General features: G+C 31.9%; 2 protein-coding genes across 3 annotated transcripts in view; both read left to right on the top strand.

Annotated features, from left to right (window-relative positions):
• Nucleotides 1-14: 14 nt before the first annotated feature.
• LOC138132811 (putative divalent cation/proton antiporter TMEM165) lies at nt 15-2,693 on the top strand. The gene is made up of 6 exons (XM_069050468.1): nt 15-325; nt 381-594; nt 1,242-1,417; nt 1,467-1,640; nt 1,706-1,811; nt 1,864-2,693. The coding sequence occupies exons 1-6, from the start codon at nt 194-196 to the stop codon at nt 1,935-1,937; spliced, it is 876 nt and encodes a 291-aa protein (XP_068906569.1). The 5' UTR covers nt 15-193; the 3' UTR covers nt 1,938-2,693.
• A 5,486-nt stretch (nt 2,694-8,179) lies between these two features.
• Nucleotides 8,180-15,637, top strand: part of Gyc88E (Guanylyl cyclase at 88E) — a 31,635-nt gene continuing 24,177 nt past the window's right edge. Inside the window, exon 1 of one of the 2 annotated variants that reach the window (XM_069050377.1) lies at nt 8,180-8,394. In XM_069050377.1, coding sequence (XP_068906478.1) covers nt 8,370-8,394 — 25 coding nt within the window. In that variant the 5' untranslated portion in view covers nt 8,180-8,369. The remainder of the gene's footprint in view (nt 8,395-15,637) is intronic. The other variant, XM_069050378.1, reaches the window with a different exon arrangement.

The raw sequence follows: 15,637 nt of genomic DNA, 5'->3' as shown, positions 1-15,637 counted from the left end.
CAGTTGTCAAGTCGGTGTATTGAGTTGTGTATGTATTGTCTGAACCTTTGTAACACGTATAATTACTAAATTAATATTAATGATTAACTTTTTTTCAATGACAATGAATATTAGTGTAATTTTTACCTGAAACTGAAACCTTTTAAAATTCTCATCGGTTAAGTAATTGTTATTAGTGAAAGTATTTTTGAAAATGATGAAGGGCAAATTAATTTCTTTAGCAAACCATATTTTTATGGTCAGTTTAGTGTATTTAACATATCTTAAAGTAGTACATGCCGAATTAGAACCTAAAGAAGATAGTCCAGAATCGAAGACCGTAGCTGTGAGTTTTAATTATTTTTTTTTTAAATTGAGGTTATGTCAATTTTTTTAAATAGAGTGTATCGTCTACTTATAATGGACCTGGAAATCTTATGGGGGTGGAAAATTTTGGATTTATTCATGCATTGGTTGCTTCCTTCTCTGTTATTCTCGTGTCAGAGATTGGAGATAAAACTTTTTTCATTGCCGCTATTATGGCAATGAGACATCCCAGAATGACCGTATTTGCAGGAGCAATTACGGCATTAGCTTTAATGACTATATTGTCAGGTAAGAGGTCACATGTTGTATATTTAAATAAAACAAGGTATGAAGTACCTACTAGGTCATTGAATTATCTTTAGATAAGATATTTGATGCTGATTCTGGGATTTCATCATAATTTGTTTAATGATAAGTATTTTTCAGTCTAATTATTTTGTTATGTCTGATCCAAAGATGTGATTTATTACATATTTTGTTATTTTTTTACTAACTTCAAAATTGTCCAAGATTTTTTGTACTTTATGGGGATTTAATTCTTTTTTTTATTTGACCTTGAAACACTTAAAATTATTTGTTCATTATTAAATATGTACTTGAGAAAAGAGAAATTTTATAACAGGTTGCAGTTCCAAATGAATGCATTATGAACATTTATACTTTACTTTTAAATCTAAACATTCAATAACATTATATATTTGTCTTGTAGAATCCAGTCACTGCACAGAAAAGTAAAGTTTAATTTAAAATTCTAAATGTTGGATACCAAATCGTGTACGAACCATTCGCTTTTGCAACATCTGAGTCTCATTTTTATATCATTAATCTCCAATTTATATTATTTATCCCTAACACTCCAAGCGTGACGTTTATAATTTTTTAATCAAGTCCTAGTCGGGACGATATCGAAATAAATATTAAAAATATTGCTGCAGCTCTTTTTGGATGGCTTGCCAACGTGATACCTCGGGCGTACACCTTTTACATAAGTACGGCCCTGTTTGCGATCTTCGGTTTAAAGATGCTGAAAGAAGGCTGCGCGATGGCCCCTGGAGAAGGCCAAGAAGAACTGGAAGAAGTCCAGTCAGACTTGAGGAAAAAAGATGAAGAGGTGAAAAGGTCGGCGCTGGTGTCAATGTTTGTAAGCGTGTTTGTTGCAGTACGAGAAACAATCCATGTTACCTGACCCAGAATCAGGTGCCCCCCGAAAGTCAAAAAGTGATAGTGTGTTTTCTTTGATATCTAGGATATTTTTGCAGTCGTTCACTTTGACGTTTTTAGCCGAATGGGGAGATAGGTCGCAACTGACGACAATCATTTTAGGAGCTCGAGAAGTATGATGCTTTGTTGAGAGGAGAGCGCATTAAGTTTGCTTTTTGTTTTTTTTTTTTTATTTTAGGATGTATACGGGGTTATAATTGGTGGTATTTTGGGACACTCGATATGTACGGGTTTGGCTGTGTTAGGGGGTAGAATGATCGCACAAAGAATATCAGTTAGGACAGGTGAGAAGCATTTCAGGTGTAATAACTTACAACTTACATATTTACCTTTCAGTTACTATAATTGGCGGTGTAGTGTTCCTCTTGTTCGCCTTTTCCGCCCTGTTCTTAGATCCCAATATGGCATAGAACGTTTACACAATTTTAAATTATTTTTAGTATCATCGATTTTGTGTGCATCAGTCTGTAACAATTAGTGGCTATACTCTAAACAGATAGTTTATGTTGTACAAAATGTTCCGCATGTTTACGTTATCAATCAGCATTTAAAATATGATTTTATTTTTTTATGTCGCTTTTCCATTTTCATCTTTCTCATCATCATCATCAAAAAATCTACTTAATTGACGTTAGAAACATTCATTCGAAACTGCCGTTCACTAACGACTCATTCGCTTAAAATAATTTTCATCAAACACCTTAATTGTATTTGAATAATGCCATGAAGCAAGAAATCAACGCATAGTATTATTAAGATTATAGTGTAGTTAGACCGTCACGTTTTAATTGAATGAAACTAATAAGTGCGGTAATGAGATTCACAAATGTACCTACCTATTCACGATGGAGTGTTAAAAGTTTAGGTTAAAATTAAATGGTGAAGATAATTTGTTCCAATACCTCAGTTATGTAATTAATCCGAATGTGTTGAGAAATGCAATACATTTCACCACTGTAGATTTTTTATTGGTTGCTAAGAGTGGCTGTAACGTAGTTTAAGACGCTTATGGTTTCTCGACATTTTTGGAATCAAAATATTTTTAGTTTCTGTGTATAACTACAGTTTATCCTTAAGAATTTGTAACTTATTGTATCTCTGTGATATATGATTTTATATACATATGTGTACATAATATATTGTACATAATAAAGACAGTAGTTTCACGAGAGCCTTTCCTTAACTTAAGAAAATTATCCACCTCAACATGACAAAAAAAATCACTAAACTCGACTGAGTTATCCAAATATTAAAAAACGTCAGTTACGTTTTACTGAAGGACGAAATGTACTGAAATCATTACTTTTCTGCGGACTTGTGTTTTATTTAAACATAAATACAGTTATTGTAATAATAAAGAAGTCCTTCTTGGAGTGGGAGGGGTCTATTTTGCTTTGTTTTTTGATTGGCTAAAAATTCCTCATTTTCTCAAGACATTACAAAATCTCATACCGTTGCAAAGGTACGGAGAAAGGGCCAGTCAGGAGTCAGAGTTACATTCGGATAAATATTGAGTTGTAATTGTTTGTAGAGCGTAAAAGATATTTTTCTACAACTGTCAAAAAAACGTGACATTTATGCATCGTTATCAAGTCGCAAAGTATGTCATTTTTGATAGTGAAAAAATATTTGTCAAAAAGTTTCCTTGGATGCTAAAATAGTTATATTTTATCACCCAAGGAAACTTTTTGACGAATATTTTAGCATCCAAGGAAAATTTTACAAAAATTAAAAAATTCAAAAATTTTAAAATGCTGTTGTAGAAAAAATAGTGTTTGTATTTCGTGCGCAAGATGATTGTTTTGTTGGCGCATTCGAATGAGTTTGAAGTCTCGACCTGACGGTCTCGACCAAAAACTCATTCTCATGCCCCAACAAAAAACAATCACTTTGCGCACTTAATACAAAAATAACTATTGTTTTTCACGATTTTATTCCATTTTTTATATCTATGTAAAAATTCCAAAATACTGCGAATTCATAACAACTTAATTACATATTTAGGTTTTTTCTCCCAAAACATAAAATACATTGTCGTTTTTCCGACTTACTCATGTCACAAATTCACCGAGAACGGTGCACGAATAATTTATCAAATTTCGTCCTTTGAAAGTACAAAAAAGCTACCTACATCTGAAATATTCATCTGCATTGTATTTGGGGCGTTCAAGTTGCGCGTGTTTTCGTTTTAAACTTCAAATAAACTTCGACGAGAAATTTAATCGAATAGTGTTTTTTTTACAAAGGGTTGCTTTTTCGTAGACATTACATAGGTATACCAAAAGGACGGAAAAAATAAGGCAGTCGAATATTGAATTTTAAAAAAGTATAAAACGTTCCGAGCGACTTCCAACGCTTGAACTTAATTAAATATTAACGTTTTCGGTTTCAAGTTGTTATAAAATATTTTTAGAAAGAATGCAAAAGTGAATTTTTATTGGGATGAACAGAACGCAAAAAGACTAAACTTCCAGAAATATTCCGATCAAGTGTTTACTTTAAGTAATTTCAGTCTAAAGTCAAAACATCAAAGGCAAAAAGTTTACCAAAAAGCCAATTTTTATTGATGGTGCTATCTGAGAAAACAACGAGACTTGTTCAGGCCGACCGGGTTGACAGAGAAATGTGGTGACACCGTTTGAAGTCTACTTTTGATATCCTAAAGGAAAACACAGGAGCTGCCCACTTATACGATACCGATTTAAAACCCGACTTACACGACACCTAGTCAAATATTTCAACATTATATTTAAGAATCTTCGAAAATAAAGTAAAATTTATGACGAAAGAAACGTCAATATTTTAAAATTTGTGGAACACTTGAAAAAAAAATCAGATTATTGTGCTTGCTTAGGCTGACTTGTTCCAGGTAATTGCGAATGACATCATCTCTACGTGTATATTAATTACCTGGTTTGGAGGGTAAGTGGTTTTGAAAATTAAGCAAGTCAATAAAGGGAGCAACTAATGAGGGACAATCATGTCAAAGGATAATACAGTCGATTTCTGTTTCCTTGAAATGACGTCTTCATCTGGATCTACGACACGAATTTCTATGAGTTTTGAGTGTTCTTATTCTATTATAATTGCCTATACCTCAGCTTTAACAACAAAGCATAATAGCACGGGAGACGCACAAAGCCCAACTAAAAGACAATTTGGGGGATTGTTGCGTGACCTAAAGTATACGATCACAATTAATACACCAATGTCATACTAAATGGAGTCATCCCTCACAATTTATAGGACGTAATAAAATTTTAATTTTGTTGTTTATTGCAATCATTTTGTCAATTATTTATTCGCACGGTAGCGAATTTAATTAAAGTCGTACAAATTATTGTGTTCCTGTTTTATGAAATCGTAGTTGAACCAGTGCGAATTAAACCGATGCTCCCCAGAAACTTGTTGGGTTTCTAGAAATTTAATCAAAGTTACGATCAAGATGTAACGATTGAACTCATTTTCCTAATGGATTTTCTCATAAAGAATCGAAAGCGATTTTTACAGGGAAAAAACCTATATGATTTTCAGAAGCGTAAAAACTGCCACAAAACAATATATGTACCTATACTCGTATTAATTAAAAGACTGGTTCTATTCGTTTAAATATCGGAGAGAATTGGTTTATAACAGAAAAAATCAAATGTAGGTACTTATAGCATATTTATCCCTAATAGAAAAATTGACTGCCACTACACCCCAACAAAGAAACAGTTTACAAACCACTTACAGTCCCCCAAATTACTATTACCTGCTTTCATTGTCAAATAGCCCAATAGGGTTCAAAGATATAAAAATATTTTTCTGAGGTTATTTAACACCCAGTTATAAATTACTGTGGTGAAGTTCTGTTTCTTTTTTGGTGTGATTTATGATTTTAGTCAATATTTCCATTTTTGAAATGGAAATGAAAAAATAGTGGCTGAATTTACCGTATGGACAACTTGTTTGTTACAGTTTCGGTAAAATTTCTCTTCATCGACTGAAGCTTCGCCACATGTTTTCACAACTGATAAAGGGTAGATATGGCAAAAAAACGTTTTCAGTATCTGTCCCTTATCTCTTTCTTTATTGATGGTATCGTAATCTTCCATTAGTGGACACATTTTTCGTTCTTTAACAGTCACGTGACTACACTTAGCTAACCGGATACTACGCGATAAAAAGTAGAACGATGTGAAGAAATTCATCAAATCGTTCATCAGTAATTCAAATGCAGTTTATAACAATTAAAAACACTTGTACAGAAAATCCATTTGGATAAACAATTGTCATTTCACCAAATAAATGATGTGTATGTAGGATTACAAGCGGCGCGTATTGTTCTGCAGGGCTACCAATGGTATACTGAACAACTTGAAACAATTCACATGGCAAGTTTAGTATTTTTCATTGCGTTATGTTTTGGAGCTAAAATTTAAAAACGTAAAATCTGTGAGTAGACAGAGTTCATAATGTTAACGTTAACGTCCGTAAAATATGACATTGCACTGCTGCATTGATAATGCTAAAGTGTCACTTCATTGTCATGGCATCTAACGAGCTGACCAGCGTCCGTGAAGTTATTATCTCCGCTGATGAGCGGCTGTAAAGTAAACTAGCTAAATCTTACCTGGTTTCTTAACATGTCTTAAATAATTTGTTAAGCTTGTTTGACACGATACTAAATTTTTGAGAAAATTTAGTAGTAAATGAGAGAGGACCAATGAACGATCAGGATCTGACAAAGACAGACTATCCTGATCGTTCATTGGTCCTGATCGGGGTCTCTATCATTTTCTAACAAATTTTCTACAAAATTTAGCATCGTGTCAAACAAGCTTTATGAAGGTTTGAAGAAAAAATAGTATATGTTATTCGGAGCAAAAATGGTTTTATGTGGTTTGGCTGGTTTGTCTGCCTCACTGCGTTCGGCAGTCAATCTACCAGCCGCAGCACATAAAACTTCATTTTTGCTCCTCATAACATAATATACTATTGGCTTGACAAAGAAGTATCTATAAAAGTCACATTTGAGATTTCTTATTAACAACACAATTGAAAAGTTTCATGTTTTTCTCTATACCTTTTCCTTAAAATCCTTAATGTGTTTTACATTATTATTATTATTATTACTACTCAAATATTTTCTTTTTAAAAATAAAAATTTAAATTCAGAAATGTCCTATTTTCAAAATATTTAACCATCTATTCCATTTATTGAGCATGGACAATGTAGACACTTTAAGACTAAGTGTTTTCCACAAACAAATACAAAACATTATTTACATACTATTTGGAGAGTTAGATGTAGTATTTGTAAAGTTTAAGGCTGAAAAAAACATTCTTTTTTACCTTTAAACTCTTACGATGTTGTTTGGTACAACAGTCGAATAAGTAATTTCTAAATTTAATTTTATACTACAAAGGAACAAAAACTAGAATTTCTAAAATTAAAGTGTTACAAAAATAAACCTTATTCAATTTTATATACTTACTCACTTGTCTTGGGAATTTTTTTATAAAATGAATAAAATATTATAAATTGTATAAGCTGAATGTAATCTGTTTTAATTAAAAAATGATGTAGCACAATTTTCTGTTCAATCTAAAGGAAAAATTAAGTTATTAGTCATGATTAAGAGTAGAAACGTTCTTTTTAAAGAAGCCAAATGCAATATTACGAGTACTCTTTCTAACGCGCTACATTTTTGTTGATTTGTTTGATTTTTTTTAGAATCTGCGTCTCTAATAGGTCTATTATTGTATTCAATTTGGAGTCGTTTATGGTTACCTCTTAAAGCACTCGTAGTTTAATAAATCTCTATTTTTATCAATATTTCAGTGTATTATTCTCATTTACACCAAAAAACTTCCAACATTAATGTTCAAACTCTATTTTTCAACATCTGTTGCAGATGTAGTTGCATCCGTTACCTTGAATTGCCAATTAATAAAAAATTCCCTAGAATTTGAAAATTTAATTTTTTTATTTAAAAATTAAAACAAGGGTATAAATTCTAAAAAATAACATAAAAAAACTCGTTTTATAAGGGCATTGGCGCACTCGTCCCATACAAAACTCCCCTACGGGTCGTTTTCTACACTTGGGACTCGTGCGCCAAATCAACCCTTATAAAACTCGTTCTTTAATATACTATTATGTTGTAGTTGTCACGTTTCTAAATAATTTCAAAGGAAACATTTGATTTTCTCGTTTAAGACGGATCTCTACAAATAATAAATTTGTTAAATACTGCATTCTTTTGATTAATGAGGTGTCTTTTAAAGCATAAAATAAACATTTTATATGTAATTGCTCATCATTTACAACTATAAAATTCGATGAAATAAAGTATAACAAAACAATCCCAATTTTATTTTTCCAAACTCTTCAGAGACGATTTCTTTCACTTTTTACTGTACGATGGCGTAGATGAGGAATTATAACGCGTTCGAGATTGTTAGAACTGATTTATTCTTTTACTTTAGTTGTAACTACGTAAATTTTCAACACAGGGTATAGAATAACCGTTTTCCTCTGATCAAATAATCAAAAACAAATTTTATCCACTGTTTGCTCCTCGTAAATCCCCTTAATTAGGAAAATATTCTTGGAATTTGGAAATGAAACTTGTCACTAAACATCACCTCGTTTCAGAGTTGGCATAAACAAACCTGCCTCGCTGGAAACTTATCGCACAATCCATCACAACTGGATGGAAAAACATCCAGAAGGGCATCGATTCAACAGGTGTTGTTACATAACTAATGTTCGCCTTAATTCGTAACTAATTCTCTTAAATCAACATAACTGTCCCATCTGCATCCCGCTCACGAGTTTTAATTACATCCAAACAATGAAGGTCGACAAGGACATTATTGGTATGTGTACAACAAACTATTCGTCCTGGACTTTATTATAACATAAATGTGTCCAAATTTTCAGGACAAGCTACGCTTGCGCTGCTTTTTCAGGTTGTGGGTGTGAGTTTATCAACCGCAGATGTTGTACGAATCGTCAGTTCGTGGATAACAGCAGGCGTAGGTCGATGAAATAATGTCGCTGAAAGGACACGCTCGTTTTTCAGGACACGATTCGCGATCTTAGTTTGCCTTCGTCCAGTTAAAATCAACGTTCCGGCGTATTTTTTTCTTTTCGGTGGGGAAAGTTTCAGTTGTTTTAGTGACTGTGATATTAATTTTTAAGTAGCTTAATTAGCATCGGATTTTCGGGATTTTAGTTCTTACAGGAATTCACCTAAAGTAAGTGTTTTTACTATTTCGAAGCTTTCTCCTTAGGGTTGCTGCGCTTCTCGATGGATCGTTAGGCCCAAATTTTTACAGCTTTATAAACAACTAACAGATGCTTAGTTATCTAAGTTTCTGATTAACAATGAATGTTGATAATTAATCATTCCCCTTTGTGAACTCTGCATAAGCTCGTTAGGATCATTCAAAGGATCCGAAAGTTATTAGATGAAAATTGCAACGATAATGAACTCTATCAATAATAAAACGCTACATTATGACGATAAAACTTGTTTACTTCCCGAGGAATCTACCTGCAAAACTTCACAACTCCTCATTTGCTAGGGAAGCCAATCCTCGAATCCGCAATTAGTCTCAAAATCAACCTCGCAACTTCGAATCAGTTTTAAATTAAGTGGTAACTCAGTTAAGTGAAAGTTTTAATTTGAATTATCATTTTGATCGTGCTCGACTAAATACAAGAGACCAACTTTAATATTTTTTGGAAGTTGTTTTTTTGGGAATTATAAATGAGGATATATTCCTGAACTTGCACTTCCATTAGAAGGCAAAATAACAAACTCCACTGACAATATTTTTGTGGTTTTACCTTGAAAAAAGTTTGCTCTTGAATATTCTGAAAGCATTTTATTTCGCTGAAGTCACTTTCGATAAAGTTGGCCATCAACAAATTAAAATGGAAGTTTAGAACAGAAGAGGAAAGGAAAGCGAAACTGTTTTTGCACCTTGAAAGTTATCTACAGAACCATACACTATTTCTTGTTCTCGTTTACCTAAATAAAAGCAAAAATACAAATTTTCATTAAATTTACTCAGCCAAAAATCTAATTTGTTCAAACACTATGTCCTTGTGGGGAATGTTTCAGAGGAATAAAATGACAGCAGTAGAGCTTTGCATTTGTGACTGAAAAAATCGTCTGCGAGAGAATCTTTGATCCGACGAAGCTTTTTATCCACTTTTAATCTAAGACAGAACAAGTCAGGAAGCTGCGGATTTAAATAAAAAGAAGCACCTTTGCACACTTGATCAACTAAAAGGTTTCGCTTCCTTTACGTAAATTAGTCCTTGATATCAAATAAAATAAGAGCGGACACGTGGAAATTTATTCCATTTTTGTCAATGCGAACCAATGAATGGTGATGACTGATGACATTATTGCAAAGTCAAATGTAAAAACTGAACCTTGTAAGGCAAGGTAAATGTTGTCAACGAATTTTTGCGACCTTCTTCAATGCTGCAGACACTCTTGTTAGAAGGAACAATTAAATTCGGCAAATTTGAAATTTACCATCAAAGGTTCATTTTTGTAATAGCATAAACATAATGGATATTATCAAAATTTGTTTTAATGTCAAGTTAAAACATCCGGTCAGTGTCAATTACGAGACAAAAAACACCAAAACTTTTCAATTGTTTCACTGACAACAGACTCAGTCATTGTTGATCACGCTGTATAAAAATCATGCCAAGACAAAACGAATGAATGTATTATGTCCAAGATAACAACTACATAATAAGAATCACAAAAACAAAATGAAGAACCAAGTTTATGAGATCTCTATGCGGTAATACTATTTAACAATTACTAGCATGATAAAAGGGTTTTTACTGGCGACAGAAGGATATGACTGGAGAGCCGAAGGCGAGCGTGTTGCTTTGGAAACGCACGACACTCATAACAGCACGGGTGTAAAAATTTTACAGGCTAGCCAGTTAAGAGACATTTTCAAGGCGAATACAGTGACTTGTAAAACTGACGTTTACAGGTGCGGAACAAATAAAAATTAGAATTTTCAGTTTTTTCTTTTGCACCTAAAAGTTTGTAATATCTAACTCAAATACGGAAACTAAGAATCGTAGATATCAGTTTTGCCGATTATTTATGTGTCGGATTGATAGAGTATCATTTTCAAATGAATATACAGGGTGATTTTGAAAGTTGTGCAGAAATTTTAACCACGAGCTACTGGCTTCATGTAGAACTCGGAAAAAATATTTAAAAAAGTCTATGTCAAAAAATAAAATGACATTTATTTTTTGAGCTACAATTTTTTTTAATTGCTTTTAGTCTTCTACGTTGTTCCACAACCTCGTTGGTAAAATTTTGGTACATTTTAAAAATACACCCTGTATACCATATTTTATAAAACGTACACCAATGCGGTTTCCTTGTTTTAAAACATATTTCCTATAGGTTACTTCGCATTGGCGTACATTTTCTAAAACATGATATACAAGGGTGTATTTTTAAAATGTGCCGAAATTTTACCTACGAGGTTGTAGGACAACGTAGAAAACTAAAAGCAATTAAAAAAAAATTGTAGCTCAAAAAATAAATGTAATTTAATTTTTTGATATAGAATTTTTGAAATATTTTTTCCGAGTTCTACATGAAGCCAGTAGCTCATGGTTAAAATTTCTGCACAACTTTCAAAATCACCCTGTATTTATAGTTCACTTGAAATGAACATCATATTATTTCATTGCTAAAATGTAAATTTTTCCTTCGCTACTTTTTTTTCTTTCATTTTACTGCAGAATGCTCTCTGCTTCTACTAATGTGATTAGATCAATACAAGAAGCTAGTTATGTACTTCTCCACCTTAATCTTGATAACTGAACTTAAAAAATAGTTATTTATATCACAAGGCTAGAACCTGTTATTTTGCAAGTGCCAATACAATTTGTAGTCCGAGGCGTCAGCCGAGGCTCCCCAAGTTTCTGGCCGTGTGATACACAACATATAATTTTTGTTAAAATATTACCTACCGGATAGGGAATTTATTTTTCTTCAAAATTTCAAATTCAAAAATCAAGTAAGTATTAGTGCTTATATTTTTGACATTTAGTTATGTTAATTTGCACTTGCTGGCCTTGTGATATAAATAACTATTAAAGCAGTGAAACAGAATTTTTCTTGAATTTGAAAAAAATTCCACATATCATTGACACTCAGTGCCACCAACCTAAAATCTTGCATTAAAAATTCCTGTTTCGACTTTCTTGCCTAGGCATGGAATTTACTGTTTCAAGACGATTTGGGCGAATGAAAATTCATTAAATTCAGTAGACGAAGGCCGAAAAACAATATTTTTTCCAAAATGTGTACGTCAAATCCAAATTTTTAAAAATTAATATTTGCGGTTACAAATTAATGGAAATTTACCTTTATGAGATATTTTATGTCCAATAAAATAAAGATCATTCTCACATTTTTTATTCTCGTGTTGTTAAACTTATTGAACTGCGCCGTTAACATTTTTATTGCCCACTTACAAAGATGCACATTTAGGGGTAAGTTTATGTAAGTTTTCTTTACGTCAATCATTCTAATATGGCAAGTTTTAACTGCCATTGTCTTCGAAAAGATCAATAAACATTACATTATCAAGTCACGATTTTGCATATTTTTTATGTACGAGTATTACGCTCAGGTTCGCAATAACGGTTCATTATTATTACAATAAGACATATCAGATTCACACTAGAAAGACTATTTGCTCGCTCAGTTCGCGATAATTTAGTTCCGAAACAAATCACTGATACTACCGGTTACAAGTTTGAAACTTTGTATGTGAGGTGTACTTATTTTAAGGCCCGAAGCGAGATTACGCTTATCAAATATTCTGCTAAGTGCATCTTTAATTTGACACATGTTACTGAGATTGCCTGTGGCAGTAGGTACCACATATCTTACTGCTTGTTACTTTGCTTTATTTCATTAACAAACTGTACTGGGAGTTCATTCAAAGCAAAATGTAATGTGCTTAGCATTAATTAATAAACAATTATATCTTCCTCATTGCGATAAACGATTTAACGACGTGTTCGAAGTAATCAAACGACATCATGATTGTGTTGGACGTGAGCTTCATTTATAACAAAAATATAATAAATATTCTTGTAATAATTTCATTTTTTTTATTTTATGGCCATTATTTTATTTTATTTCTTTAGAAATAGAGGAGTTCAACAAAATTCGTCTTATGCTTTCAATATCTACAAAGTACATAATATCAATGTAAAATAATAAATTTATCCAACACCTGTTTATTATGAAGTCATAATAATGCCGATTCTGAATATATTATGAGGTCTATAAAACACTAGTGGACTTATGAACATAATTAAATTGTATTTTTAATTAAACAGTTTAGAGAGAATTGAACAGCATCTCTGGATTTCTTCAGTAGCAATCTCGATGTCATTTTTCGCAATTTTTTCAGAAAGAGACCTTTTTCTTTCCATTTCGATCAATATTACGAGTGTAGAAGCATTTTTTTTTCCAAATTTTTTCTCAAATAATAAATTTGTTGTAAACAATCAAACAATTTGTCATAGCAACTGTTACAGAAGGAGGTGTTGGATAAAACTATGTATTAACTTAACAGCAAATAAGTCACTCAAGAAAAATAAGTCCACTCGAGCAAGCTCTCGTGGCTGAACATTTCTTTCGTGACTTATTTGCCTTATTAGACACTTGTATAGTAAATAGCTACAAAAGAACGTCCAAATTGTACATTTTTTAAATCATAAAACGTGGAAAATTAGTGCACATTTAAGATTTGGTATAAGAGGATTACGTAAGTGGCCCGCACCGTCTCCCAATCTCACCCCATTACTTTCATTTTTATGGAATCAGTTTGAACATTTAATTTGTTTGTTTGTTTGGTTGTTTATGTCGGAAAAAGCTTTTCTGCTTTTGCAGAAATTAAAATATCGAAATTCAACTACGAGTAAATAATTTTTTATTAAAGAATTTATTTTGTGTTTAAATTTCTGTGTAAAATTGGAATTTTACTGGTATCCTGTTTTCATGTTAAAAAATCAATAACTGTCAGTCGAAAGGTCGTACATATTACACGGGCATAAATCAGAATTTAATAATAATCTAGCCACATGTGCAAAATTGGGAGGTTACAAAATTCCGCCCAAACAGAATGGTGTGGAAAATAGTATATTATTCAACGAGTGAGTAATAGCCATTACCTGCGAATAGAATACTATACTTTTTCTACGACTATGAACAGAAATTGATAAATAAGTTTCATTATTAGACAAACTGAAACTGACGTTTTACAATTATTGCATTGAATCCTTGATACCATTGCAAATTTGCGATTGGACTTCATAAACTAGTTGCTGTGAGTTTTGAAATTAATATTCAACGGTCCGTGGGTAAGGAACCCTGTTATCTAATGAAAAACACTTTAATAATAATTACAGTATTGTACAATAGGAGTAGAAAAATTAAGTAATCGAAAAATATCTGAAAAAATAAAATTAACCTGGTCGAGATCTTTTTGAAAAGTTCAGCGGTAAAGAAAATGTTTAACATTATATATCCCACTGTACCTACAAGCGTAATAAATAGTTATTTACGAACCGAGTGCGAGAAGACATTTTTCGCACATGAGCGCGTTATTTGAGGCACAAGCGACGAAGGAGCGAGTGCTTCATTTGCGCGAATGTGCCGAATACGTCTTCTCACATCGAGGTTTGTACAATATTTTTTAAAACGAACATTAGCATTTCTAAATTATTACCCAATAGTTCCTAATTTAGATGGCGTTTGCCCAAGTGCCAATCGAATTAATAGCGATTTATTTTCATTCTTTCGAAATTTTCAACATCCAGATTGGAGAAATGACGTTTTGTAAACCAGATTTTATTATTACCAAGTCAAATTATTTTCAGAATGCTCAAAAGTCAATGCTTTTTGGATGATTCTGAAGCACTAGTGCGCGAAATCTACGTTCGCGATTAACTGTTGCGTTTGCGAAATGTCATTTTGAAGTTAGTGAGTTCAAATTTTTTTTTACAAGAACACAAAGTGCGCATAACGGAAATTGAAACGAGTTATAATTATTATATTTCAATTTGACACCTTAAATGAGCTCTAATGAAGTTTTTACGAGAGTTACTCAGTTATAGAATAATATTTACCATTATTGAAGATAATTAAACTGGAAATTATTTCCTTATTAAACTTTCCTTTTGCCGTCGTAATCAAGAACGAAATGGCAAATTAATTTATTAATTAAAAATGATCAAACGATAAGATACAAAATATAATATTTAATTCCACATTTGATAAAAAAATATTGGCAACAACTCCACACAAAATAAAGAAGAAATAAATATTAATTTCTGTTCATTAACAAGGAACCAAATAATATTGAATTATTATCATTTTATAGTTATAAAAATTAGAAGACTTTTCTTTTCAGAAATTATTATTTACGTTTAATACTAATTAATTAGGGACGATGACGTGCTCGGTGCTTTTCTTGGGAATTTATCTCTCCAATTGTAATTTTAATTCATTATAATTAAAAATAAATGATCTTCCAGATTTACATTTCATTTTATTTCATTTACTAGCAAGTAGATTTTATGAAAATTAATTTAAGAATCTGGAATCCAATTGAAAATAATAAAACAGCAATACATATTCTGTTTTTTTTTATCAAAGAAACACCAACACCCCAAATTTACACCCAAAAGAAAAATCTCATTATATAAAAATTGAGGTTATGTAGAGATATAAGTAGCGCAGCATATTAATATAGTTAATAACAACTAATTTGAGAGTTTAATAAATTTCTCACTTTGCCAGGCATTTTTAATAACACGTTCGAAATTTAGATGCAAGTTTGAGTACTTTCAAGGACATTATAAATCACAGGTGTTGGCTGGTATAGCCAATAAATGTCATTCAATTCAATTATACAGGGTGTTTTCGAAGTTGAGGCGTTCTTTTTAACATGTGATAGTATGCGTTGTTCTAAAGAGTTTTAGCCAAAGTCACCTTAGTAAAATGTGTACGGCAATGAAGATACAATAAGTTAATTT

Source organism: Tenebrio molitor, chromosome 6 (assembly GCF_963966145.1).
Source record: "Tenebrio molitor chromosome 6, icTenMoli1.1, whole genome shotgun sequence".
NCBI classification, from domain to species: domain Eukaryota; kingdom Metazoa; phylum Arthropoda; class Insecta; order Coleoptera; family Tenebrionidae; genus Tenebrio; species Tenebrio molitor.
The sequence above is the reverse complement of the archived record's forward strand: the minus strand, read 5'-3'. Positions and strand labels throughout refer to the sequence as shown.